Here is a 16,010-nt window from a genome sequence, read left to right on the forward strand (position 1 = left end):
AAAGCTTTTACATAAGTGAACCAATAAAATAGAAAACATTTTCGCTTATTTAACAAAGGTAAAGTCTGACATGTATTTTGCTGACCAAATATTTTAATATTGTAAGTTTTGATGTGTTTTTTTTTATATTCAAGTAAGTGTGTAACAAAATGCGTATTCTTCACTTCTTGTGAGAATACGCAAATACATTTGTGGTGGACTGGAATTTCAAGGCCAATAAAAGCCACCACATCAAATAAAACATCGTGGATCAAAAGAACCAACGCATGGACATGTTTCCCTATATAAATTTAAAAAAGGGAGGTAGTCTTCCACGCTTGATTATGCCCGAGTCCTGCCCCGCTTCTGCGATTGGCTGGACGGACTCTCATGGGGGGAAAGTTTGAATAAAATACAAGAGCATGGCCCCGGTGTTGTCGTTCAAGCTTATGCGCTTGGTCCACAAGGGCTTCACTTGGGCTTCACTTGGGCTTCACTTGGGTGGATGAGCAGACGGTTGTAGTGTCACTCTTTGGCAGATTATTATACATCCAGAGAACGCGGATGACTGTTATTCGTTTAAAAGCACTTCTAATAAAAATAATTTGAGCGTTTTCTTAGAGCGGGGCACTGATAGTTGAGCCATCTTTTAAAACTGTGCGTAAATTGTCGTTTATTTGGCTGCTAAATTAGTAAAAGGACGTATATCTCCGAGGACACGTTGCATTTTAAGAGAAAGAACAAACTTACACTCCGATAAGATATGGCAGCGATCCGAATGGTTTCATCAGTGCTGGTGCTGGCGCTGATGCAGTCCGGAGCTCTTTGCGCACGGAAGTTTCGGGGTGGCCGCAACCCACAACCACGACGCTCACCACCTCCTCCCACATACCGGGCGGATCGGGGTGACACCACCGAGAGCTTCCCTCTGGATTTCACCGCCGTGGAGGAGAACATGGATAACTTCATGACACAAGTGAAGAACCTTGCGCAGTCCCTCTACCCGTGCTCGGCGCAGAAGCTCGACCACGACATGAAGCTGAACTTTTTGGAGAACACTTCGGTCACCTGCAACGATGGAAGTCCCGCAGGGTATGTACCAACCTAGAATACGCGAGCCTGCACAAGGGAGGAGGGTGGGGGGGTGGGGGGGGATCAGCAGTGCAACCTGCAGCTGAAGGAGCACTCGTTGTTCAGCGTCGGCAGCGCGCAGCGCGTGCCGCTGATCGTCCTGCTGCCCACATCAACGGTGTCTGGCACGAGGACAACAAGGGTCGCCTCGGTGTGGATTCCTCTTATTCGAGCCGTTTTCTTTGGAAGTGGTTTTCCTCTATTTAGGATAAACAAATAAAATAAATGGGGTGGGGGGTATGGTTTCAAAAGAGAGCTTTGCCCCGGGGTAGAACAGTGGGATGACACCGACAGATGCTTTGCATCAGCGAAGCGTGAAATTTGCCGGATAACCACATGGCCCTTTGCTTAATTTCCTGTGCTTCAAATTAGAATGCGGGATTTGCTGTGCAGGAAGTTTGTACACACCGACCCATCTCTCTGCCTCTCTCTCTGATGATTGCACCCAGCATGCACACTGCTGGCTTTACAGCCGTTTGATGCACATTAGGTGCCGTTTTGGTGCTATTTACGTGGCTAGTATAACATGTGTACTATTTGCCCTGATGGCTACGGTCTATGAGGTGAACAGAGTAGTAGACAGTAAACAGACCACTACATTTGTTTGCCATGATCTCCACTATTGACATTGTTGTAAATCTGGAAGCAAGGACACCTCGATGATTTAAAGCAATAAGCCATGGCACTAAAAAGTACATTAATATCAGTCAGATCGATTTTCTGAATACTGGAAGATAAATGAATTGCTGTTAATTTCCAAATACCGCTAAGTAAGGCATGGTGTGACAAGAAGAAGTCATATGTAAAACTGCTCCATCCAAATATATATGGATATGACTCAAACTGTCAAAATATCATTCTGCAACTACCCATACCACAATGAATGAACAGTATTTAAATGTTATGCCCCGAATGGGCCTAATATAGGAAACTTACAACCCAGTTCAGTGGCAGACTGCATTTAAATGACTATTTAATACGTTTCTGTGTGGATTTAGTATCCGTCTGTTGGGGCGGTAAAGACACTTAGTGGCAGATGGGCGTTTCATTCTCCACCGTGGCCTGTCGTTTCCACGCAGCTATTGTTACACTAACAGGGCACGCAACAAGTGAAATCATGCACAGTGCGTGAAGGTGAAAGTGTGTGATACCTCTTGTGGAAATACACTTGTTAGAGTGAGTGTGTTGATGCACTTCCTTTCCCCATCTCGGCATGTTCAGCTTTTCCAAGCCCGCCTGTACTTTGTTGTTTGGAAGTAGTGAGTAGAGGGCACTGTCTTCAGTCTGCATCCTTGACGGTGCATTGCAATAATATAAGACATAAACTGCAGCCAAAGTCTGATTCAGAGTTCTGACCAAATAGCTCAGAACATCAGCCAAGTCGGTTTTCTTTAAAGTCACTGACGCTTCTTTGGCAATCCCCCCCAAAAAAAGGATGATGAAGCATCCGACATTAGAACGTCCTGCAGAATGTGCATGCCCTCTTCTGGACCGAAAGCACACAGCACGCGTCTTTCATTCTATGCAGCGTGCATTCACTTCTCATACGATTTTAACATAGCACAAAAACATTTACTCTACCCAGGGTGCAGCAGGAAAGCTGTAACTTGGAGAGAGACAAATCCTAAATATAAAGACAGGCCGGGTGTGTTTACATCTACACACATCCATTCAGTTTCTATCTTTAACATCCCTGTGGGCCGGAGCCCTGATGTTATCCATGACGTGTGTCTTGACAAAATAAACACCAGGAACATCTGTAAACTACAAAATGGACACAGGACAATTTATGACCTGTTTAATCCCTGTTTCAGTTACCTAAGAGCAAACAATACACATACCTCATTGAAAACGAAATTTGCTGTTGTCGGTCACCATTCAAAGATCAACAGCACAACAAGACATCTTGGTAATATTTCTTACTTGGACACTATCATTGATGGTGGATATTGGTGGATATTAGTTTTCATTATTTATATCATATATCTGAAGAAAGATAAGTGTTACAATTGTGGAATGTGGTATAATCTATTCATTGTTCAAACATATTTATATTTAGGCTGTGTAAAATACAATTTACATATATTCAAGCCTTATGGACTCTGTTGCATCTGCCATGCTGTGTTGATTTGATATTCTTTGGTCTCTCGCAGGTACTACCTGAAAGAATCTCGGGGCAGCAGACGCTGGTTGATATTCTTAGAGGGTCAGTATTAAAATAAAATAACATCATGTCATTGTCTTTCTCTTTATAAGGCTCCAACTGCAAAGGGTGTACAATTCAACACATTGGATGTGACACACTCTATTTATTTGGTATCTATATGCAGGCGGCTGGTACTGCTTCAACAAGGAGAACTGTGACAGCCGATACGAGACCATGAGGAGACTGATGAGCTCTTCCACGTGGCCCCAAACTAAAACAGGTCAGCTTCAGTGATTGTGTGTCCTTCACTGCCACCTGAAGCAAATCCTGACTCCAAAACAGGATAAAGAAAAGTAGCTACGTCCTAATTTCTAAGTATTTAAAAAGGGTCGGATGTGTCCGTCGCCCTGTTATAATGTAGCTGCCGTGCAGAGCTACCTGGCGCCCGCTGCTGTAGGGGCCGAGACGCTTCCCTCTTTCATCGCAATGTAATAACTATAATCCACTTGGTAATGATGATGAGGAGGAAGAGGATGTGTTTGGGAGTGCCACGATGGCTAATGATACATGCTGCTCTGTCTATGCAGGCACAGGGATCCTGTCTCCGCTGCCTGAGGAAAACCCTCACTGGTGGAACGCCAACATGGTGTAAGTTGACTAATGTTTCCGTGCTTGTTGGAGCTCAAGTTTTTATCCGAGCTGGGAACTTTAACTGTATTTTTGTGGTGCAGGTTCATCCCGTACTGCTCCAGCGATGTTTGGAGCGGCGCAACAGCCAAAACAGAGCAGAGTGAGACATCACTGGATCTTCACAACAAACCTAACGTGTAACTCTCTTTAAAACCAAAGAAACCTGTGTTACAGTTGCACTCTGTGTTGTGCTTAGGTGGATATGCATTCATGGGCTCACTGATCATTCAGGAGGTTGTGAAGGACCTGCTGAACAAAGGTCTGAACAACGCAAAAGTTCTTCTGCTCGCAGGAAGCAGGTATGTTCTTGTGTGAACATTTCGCAGCGGATTCAACATTCCAAAATCTTTGACATTTTGACATTGTCCAACTGTTTGTTGAGAACATGTTGTATTATTATGCGAGCAGCGCGGGTGGCACTGGGGTCCTTCTCAACGTGGACCACGTGGCGGAGCTGCTGGATGGGCTGGGACACACTGGGATACAAGTGCGGGGCCTGTCTGATTCCGGCTGGTTCCTGGACAACAAGCAGTACCACTGCACGGACTGTGTGGACGCTGTCAGCTGCCCCCCAACCGAGACCATCAAGAGAGGCATCAAGTACGGCATCCAGAAAACATTGGCATAAAAAGAGAAGCCTTTTTATTATGAGGTGGACCTATTTTAGTATGGGGATGAGATCATCAGGTTACTAACCTCGACACCGCGTATGCTTTCTTCTCACCTGTCCCGCCAGGTACTGGGGAGGAGTGGTGCCAGAGAGGTGCAGACAGACCCATGAAGGAGAGGAGTGGAACTGTTTCTTTGGATATAGAGTCTTCCCATCAATAAAAAGTGAGCTTGGGGGTCTCATGATCTACCTGGGAATATGCACCTATTGCACATGCAAGCCCAACATACCTGAATAATACTTGGCACAGAGTATATGTTACTGCACTATATTGATCATTGTGTATATATACACAATGCTCTTACGTGAATCGGCGTCCATTCTCCCTGCCCAGGCCCTGTGTTTGTTGTCCAGTGGCTGTTCGATGAGGCTCAGTTGACCGTGGACAACATCCAGCTGACGGGCCAGCCTGTGCAGGAAAGCCAGTGGCGCTACATCCAAAACCTGGGCATTGAGCTGAGAAATACCCTAAAAGATGTCCCGTAAGTCCCGTGGCTTTGTTTAGGAGGGGGAATTTAAACAGGATGTTTGCGAGGATTCCTTTTGGCTTATGCGTTGTTGTTTTTCCATTTGCAGGGCTATGTTTGCTCCAGCATGTCTATCACATGAAGTTATCACCAGAAAGTGGGTATAATGTACATTTTCAGATCGCTGTCTTCCCGGTGTACCATTAGCAGGGGACACTGAGCTTCGTGAGAGACTTGCGAGCTGACAGCGCCCTCTTGTGTTGCGTTCTAGTTACTGGATTGACGTGCAGGTCAAAGGCACCTCCTTGCCCCGAGCCTTGCACTGCTGGGACCGCAGCCTCAACGACAACAGGAACAACAAGGCTCCACCCAAAGGCTGCCCCGTCCATCTGATTGACAGCTGCCCGTGGCCCCACTGCAACCCCACCTGCCCCACCATCCGAGACCAGTTCACCGGGCAGGAGATGAACGTCATTCAGTTCCTCATGCACATGGGCTTCGATGTGCAGAAGATGGCCCAGCAGCAGGGCATGGACCCCAGCAAGCTACTGGGCATGCTCAGCAGCGGCAGCTAAAGAGGCGCGCACACACACACACACACACACACACACACACACACACACACACACACACACACACACACAGCATCTCCAAGCTAATCCCAAGCAGGGCTGGATGGGCCAGTCCCTCTATGGCTGATACCTCCATCTCCACCTTCACAACCCCATCTACCAATAGTCATCTCCCCTAGGAGCTCTTCTGTACTTTGGTCCGGGCCCTTAGTCAAACACAGGGGCTTTTTTATTCATCCCGCAAAACCTTTTTTTTTACCACTAATGTAATTGGTGTGTTGCCAATTCCAGTGGCCACCACGACAAGGCACAACTCTCTGCTACTCTCCATTTAAATTATCTTTTGCTTTGTAAAAGAAGAAAAAAATACCACAAATATAATCCAGTTTTAAGGATGCTCACTGTTGTTTAATTCATTTAAATGTTATTTTCATCCATCCGTTGATTATATTTAGTCATTGTATAAAAAAGGAAAACACCACAATGGAGCAAGGATGCTCTTTCTTAAGCAATCGCTATAGATTCTATATTTTGAAAAACGGTTTTTATAGTGTCTCATCTCATGAAAACCTTTAACAAAGCAGTAAGAGATAACAGCAGTAAAATATGAGAAAATCACTGGATCAGAAATTAAATTTAGTATTTACTTTAAATAATAATGGCAAGAACGATAGCAAGACACAAACACTCCACATCATGTAAGACGTTGAGTTGAATCAATATGGATGTTTCTTTACTGGTCAGAGTGTAACGAGGACACCGTTGCATCAGCGAAGAGTGAATACGTTTATTTAAAAGAAAAAAAAAGATACAATTCAAAATATAAAAAAAATTGCAGAAAACCTTAAGCTTCTGAAATGAATCCAGCGAATTGACAAATATCAAATGTTGTTTCTTGCTAAAGAAAGTAGCCAAAAAAAAGACTGACAATGTTAAAGAAATATATATTACTGTGGCTATTTTTGTGGGTAAAGATAAATAATAATGTAACTCACGCCTGTTAGTGTGACTCAGCAATCTGAGTGAAACATTTAGCTGCAGATCGCGGGGTTAAGTGGAGCCGAGAAATACTTTAAAGGTCTACTCGTAGCTACAGATTCACCACAGGGCCATTACGTCTAGTCTTTACCTCTTTCTCACGGGTTCTCACGGTGTTCAAACCCCAGACATCATGTTAGATCAATGCAATGAACATTTAAAGGGAGACAAATTATGTGTACTGTATATTTTCTTTGAGTATTTGTATAGGTTCTTTCAAGTGTTCACTAATGTAACTCCCTTCTTATATTTCATAATAGAGATCACTTTTTAATATAATGACAATGTTTTATGTAATGATGTCTTTACAAATGATGTTTTTAAAGGACCTTTATTTCGCGTCACACCAGAGAATGAAACGTATTACTACTTGTAATTTTATTCTGTAACATATTTTCTAACAGAAAAAAAAACTCAAGCTACATTGGTAATTTACATATTTATTTTGTTATGTAAATCATATTTATAAGTGCCATTTTCACAGAGAAGTGATTCTTTGTAAATTGTAAATACATTGTGTTTTCTCTTTGTGTTGATTGCATGTCTTTGTATCAGATTAAAAAGAAAAGACACATTACATACTGTATACTACAACTGCCGTCTTGTTGTTGTTACTATTATTAACATTATTCATATAATCAGTAATTATTCTTGCATTACTATCATTCCTATTTTTTATTCCCCTCAGAAAAACCTTTAGAGGGAGCTGAGCTAAAGAGCTCCATCAGGCCCAGACACCATCTATCACCATTTTAACATATCTAATAAAAGATATGATGGTTAGTGTATATAATAACTGTCACTTAAAGGTTTTTCAACAACAAATATTTTGCAGCTCTTGTTAAATCTCAAGATCGTTGGTCAATCCCCCAAAACAGGAGGAGATTGACAGGTGAAAGTGAGAAATAGCTCTGCAGCGCAGTGTTTATATTTGATTTAAAATGACCCGTGGCTAATATGAAATGAGTTACCTACCCGCAGTCCCAGGTGATTCTGTGTGTGGCAATCACGCCTTGAAAGGGGACAAAATGTCCAGAAATCATTTCAGTGTCTGATTGCAATCAACGCATATCAATGACACAAATCTGAATAAAACATAATACACAAGGTATGTTTCCAAACTCACCTGCAGCTGTGAAGCCTCTTACCAGGATTATTTATCAAAGTTTCTTTCCTTGACACCTACTATCTATTTAAAAGTGTGTTTATTTCACGATGACCCGGGTGAAGGACGTTGATCTAATCACATTAGTTAGTTCATTATTAGTACATTAGTTCATTGTTCGCCTCCTGCTTGGAATAAACCCTCTGCTTCTTCAAGTGTTTTGATTGACAGGAATACACAAAATAAACAATATGAAATGGTGTCGCTCAATGGAGGCACGGAAGATAAAAGATGTGTACCTTACTGGTAACACGCCCACAGATTGTCTACCTGGTTTTCGGTTAACTGGTCTGTCCACTTTCCAAAAAACATGTCCATCAAGTCTCATTTAGTCGTAGATAATTAATTGCGTTCCTGGCGTTCTGCACACCTTTTCATTTCTTCGCCACAGTCCGACACAACGGTCACAGAACGTTATAGGACGCGCCCCAAAGTCATCGTCAACAAAGTGTTACCAAACATTCACGCTCATTGTCTTCCTTGCTTGTTAAGTAAAAGTATCGCAAAAAGTACGTCGACCTCTGAACCCTGTCGACTGTGATTGTTTTTCAGGTGTTTCCTTGAAGCTGTACCCGTATGTGTCAACTGTGGCCTCCTGTGGTAGCAGGACTTTTACCTCTTTATTGTTCGCCTCCTCCTTGGAAGTTCATTTTCTGCTTTTTAAGTGTTTTTGATTGACTGATGCTGGCAACACGCCTCCGGTTTGGCTCTTTCGTTAACTGTGACTTTGACTGTGAGTCTACTGAGTCTACTGATGTCTATCAAGTCTCCTCTTCTAGTTAGACAATTAATTAACTTCCTGGCTTTCTGCCTGCCCATCTTTTCTGGGTGAATTCACATGCTGTAAATAAATGATAAATTAATAAATATGTTCACCATAAATCCCACAACTCAAGAAACGCAGTGTAATACCACAGGGTGAAGTATTTAAGGTACTCATTTATTTCCGTTTCCCCTTTACATCTATGACTCAAATCTGCAATAACAGAATCTCTCCGAACCTGGATGTAATTTCTGCCCTCTGATGGGAGTCTAAGCCTCCCTCCCTGTCATTACATCGGTATAAATGCCAGTTTCTTACCGAGGGTGCTCTGACTCAGCCTCTCTGGGTGCTCCCTAGAAATACGACTCCCACACTGCTCGCCACACGTAGCCTCCCCCCGCTATGTGGAATATAGACCCCCTATTTATAGAGCCGGCGAGGCCTGTACCCTTGGGTTCGGCACAAACGTTCATTTAAACAACCTCCCCTTGCAGTCCAGTAAGTGCACACTGACACACACAGGAGGGAGAGGGTGTGTGTGCTTGAAGAAAAAAATAGAGCGAGAAAGGGTAGGAGACGTGTTTCAAGAGGAAAAAAAGAGACTACGGGAGCGAGACAAAGAGCAAGACACAGCGCCAATTGTTTGAGCAATTTTGATGAGCAGTTAAGGGCCTACGGGGAAGATACTACAAGGACCGGATCCCTGAATGACAGGACGACCAATTAGTCCACCTGTTCGAGAGTGGGGGGCTAATGTTGGAAGATTGATCACTGGATATTTAGAGGACTGTACTTTGAACTTTTGATCCACTGGACAACTTGGTGATTGAAGAGAGCAAGCGAGGGGAACCAAGGTCTATGAGGACGTACGCTGCTGCTTTGAGTAAGAACAGGATCAACTATCTTTAAAATACTTTTAAAACACTACAAAACATACTATACCAGTGTTACATGATTTACAGAAATTGTACTCTCGGTTCATAGTATATACTTCTGCAGTCAAATGGTTCAAATGTCCTTCAGCAAAACAAGCTACCGTTCGAACTTCTACACAACAGTGTACATGTGACTTGATATTCAGCACACCTCTGTAATTACAAAGCACGCCGAGGGAAGAGTTGCCGACATTTGTAATTAAGGACCATCTATAAAAAGGCACCCAAGGAAAGGGTGAGGTCCGTGGCGGAAAAAGAGGAGAAAAAAAAGAGTTAAGCCACAAGGACGACCGAGACTGAGAACAGGACGCAGAGATTCTCCCCGAGAACCAAAACAGCCATGGATTCCAATGGAGGACACTACCTCAACAAGGAAGCTGTGCTGTCCCCTTTAGGTGCAACCCGAATGTGCCAGCTCCTGCTCGGCTGCACCATAATGGCCCTCGTGTCCCACGGCGCGGACTACAGCGCCTCCTACGGGACCTTCTGCATGTTTGTGTGGTGCTTCTGCTTTGCGGTCACACTGGTGGTGTTCGCCCTGGACATCACGCGCCTCCACGCCTGCATGCCCATCTCCTGGGATAACTTCACGGTGGCGTTTGCCATGCTGGCAACCCTCATGTACATCACTGCCTCCGTGGTGTACCCCGTGTACTTCCTCCAAACGGAGTACACCGACGCGGACCTCGAGGTCCAGATCTACCGCATCGCCGTCACCGTCTGCTCCAGCGTCTGCTGCTTCCCGTACGGCGCCGAGGTGTTCCTGACTCGAGCCAAGCCCGGCGCGGTGGTGGGCTACATGGCGACCGTGTCCGGGCTGCTAAAGGTGGTCCAGGGTTTTGTGGCCTGCATTATTTTCGGAGCCCTGGCCAACGACAGCGAGTACACCCTCCACATTGCCACCCAGTACTGCGTGGTGGTGTACAGCCTGTGCTTCTCCGTCACCGTCGTAGTGGTCGCGCTGACCGTTTCGGGCCGGACCGCCGCCCTGCCGTTCCCCTTCGACCGGTTCGTGGTGGTCTACACCTTCTTCGCCGTGATCCTCTACCTCAGCACTGCACTCGTCTGGCCCATCTTCAGCTTCGACAAAAAGTACGGCACCACCACTCGTCCCGAGGACTGCCCACGAGGGCAATGTCCCTGGGACAGTAAGCTCGTGGTGGCTGTGTTCACCAACGTCAACATGATCCTATATTTTGTCGACCTGATTTACTCGCAGAGGATTCGCTTTGTGTCCGGCTCCGCGGTCTGAACCCCTCGTCCCTTCGAGACTGTTTGGATTCAAAGACAAACACTGAAACTCTCAGTCCACATCCCGCTCTCAGTGGAGGAACGATTCCCGTGGATTCAAAACTTCATGAAGTCGTCTAACCATTTTGTCAGTGTTTTTGTAGAATGTTGCCTTTTCTAAGCAGAAAAACTCAGTGTTACCCCATTTTATGAGCTTGAAAGGCCTTTTCCCGGTTCTACACTGACCTACCAGAGAGAGACTACATCGACGAGCTGATCTCAACATCTTTGTCCACAGAGGATCCTGGGAAATACGTCCATCTCAGCACCGAATGCGCTGCAGATTCCTTCGGAGGTGGCATACAGGACTTCTCAACTTTGGGAGTGTGGGATCATGTGTGTAATATTAGAACTTATGTCAGTCAGGGTACAGAGGCCGTACAATGTATTTATGTATTAATCTATGCATTAAAACGTATGTAAGTAAAGTAGAGTGAATATATCTCATGGTATATATGGGGTGAATAGTATATGTTAAGTCTACAGTATGAACTAAACGTTGCTTTTGGTTTTGACTTTTTAGATATTTTTTATTGTTTCACCTACACTATGTCATCACACAAGTTGTGTCAAAGATTGAGCTTCATTCATCTTTTTCGGTCATCCACTGAATGTTAAATACATCTTATATGATATTTCAAGTAAATTACATTTTATTTGGGATAAGCACGGTCGTGTCGTGTCACCTTATCTTCTGCTATATTTCTGATGCGTTCCATGTTTTATAAAAATGTATCTAATAAATTACAATAGTATTACTGGTTGACTTTTTTTATTTATGTACTTTGCATTCTGTAATAAACAGTCTAACTTGAATTGTGAACTATAACTTTCAACTTTCAGAGGACAGAAGACTCCTCTATTACATACACATCATGCATCTCATCCGTGTATTGGAAAAGATTCAAATGAAAAATGAAAATGTTAGTTATGTTGATTTAAGTACATGATTCATAGCCTGGTTAAATCAAATCAACGTGGTGCTTCAATATATGCACTAGGCTCATTTATGAAGGCGGAGTTGTGCCGGAAGCCGGCGGTTTGAAACCTGGCTGCTCCCTGGCCCATGTTGAAGTGTCACCAGGAGCCCTTACGGCTGCACACTACTCCCACTGTGTGGGATGGGTTAAAAATGTAAAACCATGGATTACAAGTGCAATGTAAGTTGCTTTGGATAAAAGCGTCAGCTGAATAACATGTAATGTAATGAATATTTTAAATGAAATGTACTCACAGTGTTAGAAAACAGTTTCGTGAGAAGCTTTTTTGTTGGTTGCCTGCTACCAACAATTGAACAAATTAAAGCATGATTATTTATCATTGTAAGATTTTATTACTTGACACCTACTATCTATTTAAAAGTGGGTTTATTTTATGATTACCTGGGTGAATAACGTCGACCTAATCTAAATGTCGCAAGACTTTTACCTCTTTAAAATTAACATTTCGCCTCCTGCTTAGAAGTAAATCCTCTCCTTCTTCAAGTGTTTTTGATTGACATAAACGCACAAAATAAACAATATGAAATGGTGTTGCTCAAGGGAGGCACTGAAGGTAAAAATCTGTATACCTTAATGGTAACATGCTTACATTTCCTGGATCCGGTTAACCCGTTTGTCCACTATCCTTAAAACATTTCTACCACGTCTCATCTAATAAAGTTAGATAATAAATGAACTTCCTGTCTTCCTCCTCCTCGCCACAGTCTGACGCAGCCGCCGTCTTAGAACCCGCCCCGAAGTCACCGTCAACACCGCTGTGATTGGTCGAAGAATGTACGTGTCACCCAAAAACTCACGCTCATTGGCTTGCTTGCTTGTCAGCTAAATGCATCGCATCTAGTACGTCAGGTGAGCGCGACCTCCGAAGCCTGTCGAGCGTTGTTTTTCCGGTGTTTCCTTGAAGCTTCACCCGTATCTGTTACCTGTGGCCTTCCTGTGGTAAGTCTTACTTCTGCGAAGGTATTTACTGTACAACAATATGGCCGCTGTCACTGCGTGTGGAGGATTGTCGTTTGCTTCGTTTAATAAGGAAATGTAAACAAGTTACCAGCAACTACAGCAAAACATAGTGATACCGTGATTATAGCGCACGATGTTGGACTGAGTAAATGATCGGTTTTTGTTGAAATGAAATTCCTCCCTGCACACACACACACACACACACACAGATAGAATGAGCGTGGGCTTCATAGGAGCAGGCCAGCTGGCCCATGCTCTGGTGAGAGGCTTCACAGCTGCAGGTGAGTTTGGAAACCTACCTTGTGTGTTTGTGGTATTCCGAGTCGTGTCGTCGACGTGGGTTGATTGCAATCACACACTGAAATGATTTTCTGGAAACCTTGCCCCTTTTCAAGGCGTGATTGCCACCCACAGAATCACAGCCAGTTCCCCGGACACAGATCTCCCTACAGTCCAGGGACTGCGGGTAGGTTCATAATTAGGGATTAATACTGTTGTCGTTATAATATTTATGTTTGATTTTGAACATAATCGTGGCTTTCCAAACGTTCCCTTCTTGTGAATTCCCGTGTACCTCTTTTTCGAGAAACTAACGCTAAATATGATATTTGTACAGAAATTGGGCGTCAATTTCACCACCAGCAACAAAGAGACAGTGAGCAGAAGTGACGTTCTCTTTCTTGCCGTGAAGCCCCACATCATCCCTTTCGTACTGGATGAGATTGGACCAGACATCGAAGAGCGTCACCTTATTGTGTCGTGTGCTGCAGGTGTCACCATCAGCTCTATTGAGAAGGAAAGTCATGGCCCTCACTCTTCCAATGTTACTAATGGACCACAGATTGTTATCAACAGAACAATATTGATGAAAATTAAATATAGTTTGTTCACTCAATACTTGAAGAGCATAGTCTTTTGGACAGATTAAGCGTTAGTGCATGTAAGCTAGATGTTATTTTATTAAGAAGCTGTCGGCCCATGATGCCTGCTGCTTTTAAAATTCTGGCTTTTCTATAGGGATGCATTGACACTGATGTCAGGGGATACCGACTGAAATAGCTGGATAGTGTAGTAGTAAAAATAGGGCTCATATATTGTATAGGCTTTGACCAAATTAGAAATAGGAATCACAGGCATACAACCTTTTAATCCTACACTGCTATCAGATTGTTATAGGCTGATACTCATAGCCCAAGAAAAAGCTGGGAATGTTGCGTCCCTATTGTTTGTTTTAAGATAATGTTTTAATATATTGTCTGAAGTAAATGTTTGGTCCATGGCAAATCAAAGCAAATGTTGTGCAACTATTACATTTGGACTCTTCTATCAACTAGTGTATAAACTTTGAGCCAATAACGATCCTCCCAGTCCAACGTTTCCCCCTGATTCAGTACATTGCTACGTTCCCCTACAGAAGCTCCAGCTGTATCGGGCTGATCCAAAGGTGATGCGTTGCATGACAAACACCCCAGTGGTGGTGTGTGAGGGGGCCACTGTGTATGCCACAGGCACCCATGCAAAAGTGGAGGATGGAAAGCTCCTGGAGCAGCTGATGTCCAGTGTGGGATTCTGCACTGAGGTGGAGGAGGACCTGATCGACGCCGTTACCGGCCTCAGCGGCAGTGGTCCTGCTTACGTGAGTCATTCAAATAATGTGGATTGTGTTTCACCATTTTTCCTTACACCTGTAGGATCAATATAACTATGTGGCCTTTCAGGCGTTTACTGCTGTCGATGCTCTTGCTGATGGGGGAGTGAAAATGGGCCTGCCCAGGAGGCTTGCTGTACGCCTCGGAGCCCAGGCCCTGCTGGTATTACTGTCTTTTTTTAAAATAAAAAAAACACAATCCTCTTGGTTTAGGTGCTTTTAGGTTTAGGTTTTTCAAGCTGTGCTGTCATGTATTCATATTACAAAGGTGTCTGTCCTTACTCACGCTGGCATTTAACTCTAATGTTAACTGTGTCATGGGAAATCTATACAACGAGGCTGAATTTTTGTTAGCTGCAATCTGTCATGGATGTTTCTGGACTCAGTATAAGATCATAATTGGATATGACAGCAATACTGTGTTTGTCTAATGTGGATCGTCCTTCTTTAAAAGGGGGCTGCTAAGATGTTGTTGGACTCCGAGCAACACCCTGGACAGCTCAAGGACAACGTGTGTTCACCAGGGGGCGCCACCATCCACGCCCTGCACGTCATGGAGAGTGGTGGCTTCCGCAGTCTCCTCATCGATGCTGTAGAGGCCTCGTGTGTTAGGACTAGGTAAGTTGATGAGAAAAGTGTGATAAACAAACCAACAAATCATATCTCTTGTCATAGGGATGCACAAGAAATGCTTTCAAGTTAATTGTCATATTCAAATAGCTGAGTGTGTTGTATTTCTTTTGAAGTTTATGATTCTGACAGTAGATGGAGCTAAATGCAAATATTTTTACAATGAGCGCTTTGCCCTTCTTAGGTTACTAGTTTTTAAGTAATCAGATTATTATTATTACGCTACTGTATTAAATATAAATTTATACTGTATTAAAAATGTATGCTTCATGCTATGTTAAGAATGTCTCTTGTGTTCTTCTCCTTCCCTAAAAAGGGAACTTCAGTTTTTGGCTGACCAAGAAAGAATTTCTCCAGCTGCGATAAAGAAGACCACTCTGGACCAAGTGTTGCAGCAGCCAGGAGTGACCGCAGGACCTGTTGGAGTCAGATCTCAGGGGATCAGTATGTTCAGCAATAACCCCAGGATCAAGAAGAAGTGAGCTTCTTTTTTTGTACCACACTGCCCAAACATTTTAGCTGCAATGACGCAACATATGCTTAAATACAACTGTCTGACGACTGTCTGAGGAGAGTCTAACCCAGTGGATAACTTTCTAGAGAAAAGCCAGCTGGGGGACGATGAATGCATGAGCCATATTTTATTTTTGTAAGGCAATAACTTTTGTTTGTCAGGCTTGACTAAAATAATCATTTAAATCTCTGATTAATTTGTCTTCCTCTATCTTACTTCAGTCAGTTTGATCTCAAGGTAGTTTCCAAAGTACCATCTGAACCAATGCAATCGAGTGATATGCAGCAAAGCAATACACTGTGTGTCATGACTATTTTTTAAACGCATATTTCATGATGCAATGAAAGTAAGAATGTCTTTGAAACATTATACAAATAGATATTAAAAATAACATTTTGTGGATATGGTTTG

The 16,010-nt window shown here is 43.5% G+C and overlaps 3 protein-coding genes across 4 annotated transcripts; all 3 read left to right on the forward strand.

The window, feature by feature from the left end:
• The first annotated feature begins 429 nt into the window (after positions 1 to 429).
• notum1a (notum, palmitoleoyl-protein carboxylesterase a) lies at positions 430 to 7,279 on the forward strand. The gene is made up of 11 exons (XM_037477616.2): positions 430 to 1,071; positions 3,264 to 3,316; positions 3,441 to 3,536; positions 3,844 to 3,904; positions 3,988 to 4,046; positions 4,143 to 4,245; positions 4,355 to 4,546; positions 4,683 to 4,780; positions 4,951 to 5,098; positions 5,193 to 5,240; positions 5,355 to 7,279. Exons 1-11 carry the CDS (start codon positions 743 to 745, stop codon positions 5,656 to 5,658), a joined length of 1,491 nt encoding a protein of 496 aa, XP_037333513.2. The 5' UTR covers positions 430 to 742; the 3' UTR covers positions 5,659 to 7,279.
• A 1,808-nt stretch (positions 7,280 to 9,087) lies between these two features.
• LOC119220348 (myeloid-associated differentiation marker-like protein 2) lies at positions 9,088 to 11,860 on the forward strand. The gene has a single exon (XM_037476289.2). The coding sequence runs from the start codon at positions 9,897 to 9,899 to the stop codon at positions 10,806 to 10,808; it is 912 nt and encodes a 303-aa protein (XP_037332186.1). The 5' UTR covers positions 9,088 to 9,896; the 3' UTR covers positions 10,809 to 11,860.
• A 790-nt stretch (positions 11,861 to 12,650) lies between these two features.
• pycr1a (pyrroline-5-carboxylate reductase 1a) lies at positions 12,651 to 16,001 on the forward strand. 2 transcript variants are annotated; one of them, XM_062566050.1, is made up of 8 exons: positions 12,651 to 12,786; positions 13,017 to 13,088; positions 13,203 to 13,273; positions 13,424 to 13,601; positions 14,220 to 14,443; positions 14,526 to 14,618; positions 14,910 to 15,073; positions 15,402 to 16,001. In XM_062566050.1, exons 2-8 carry the CDS (start codon positions 13,022 to 13,024, stop codon positions 15,565 to 15,567), a joined length of 963 nt encoding a protein of 320 aa, XP_062422034.1. In that variant the 5' UTR covers positions 12,651 to 12,786; positions 13,017 to 13,021; the 3' UTR covers positions 15,568 to 16,001. The 2 variants fall into 2 exon arrangements, with proteins under 2 accessions (XP_062422034.1, XP_062422035.1); XM_062566051.1 differs by lacking the exon at positions 12,651 to 12,786 and having other exon boundaries at positions 12,793 to 13,088.
• Positions 16,002 to 16,010: the final 9 nt, after the last annotated feature.

The sequence above is a fragment of the Pungitius pungitius genome, chromosome 12 (genome assembly GCF_949316345.1).
Source record: "Pungitius pungitius chromosome 12, fPunPun2.1, whole genome shotgun sequence".
Classification (NCBI taxonomy): Eukaryota; Metazoa; Chordata; class Actinopteri; order Perciformes; family Gasterosteidae; genus Pungitius; species Pungitius pungitius.

What these genes read in the sequence shown, in the direction of transcription:
- LOC119220348 (XM_037476289.2), top strand. Translation starts at nt 9,897, where the DNA reads ATGGATTCCAATGGAGGACACTACCTCAACAAGGAAGCTGTGCTGTCC.
- notum1a (XM_037477616.2), top strand. Translation starts at nt 743, where the DNA reads ATGGCAGCGATCCGAATGGTTTCATCAGTGCTGGTGCTGGCGCTGATG. An exon ending in CTGGTTGATATTCTTAGAGG is followed by an intron (nt 3,317 to 3,440) that starts GTCAGTATTAAA and finishes ATCTATATGCAG; the next exon opens with GCGGCTGGTACTGCTTCAAC. An exon ending in ACCATCAAGAGAGGCATCAA is followed by an intron (nt 4,547 to 4,682) that starts GTACGGCATCCA and finishes CTGTCCCGCCAG; the next exon opens with GTACTGGGGAGGAGTGGTGC.
- pycr1a (XM_062566050.1), top strand. Translation starts at nt 13,022, where the DNA reads ATGAGCGTGGGCTTCATAGGAGCAGGCCAGCTGGCCCATGCTCTGGTG. An exon ending in CTACAGTCCAGGGACTGCGG is followed by an intron (nt 13,274 to 13,423) that starts GTAGGTTCATAA and finishes ATATTTGTACAG; the next exon opens with AAATTGGGCGTCAATTTCAC. An exon ending in CACCATCAGCTCTATTGAGA is followed by an intron (nt 13,602 to 14,219) that starts AGGAAAGTCATG and finishes ACGTTCCCCTAC; the next exon opens with AGAAGCTCCAGCTGTATCGG.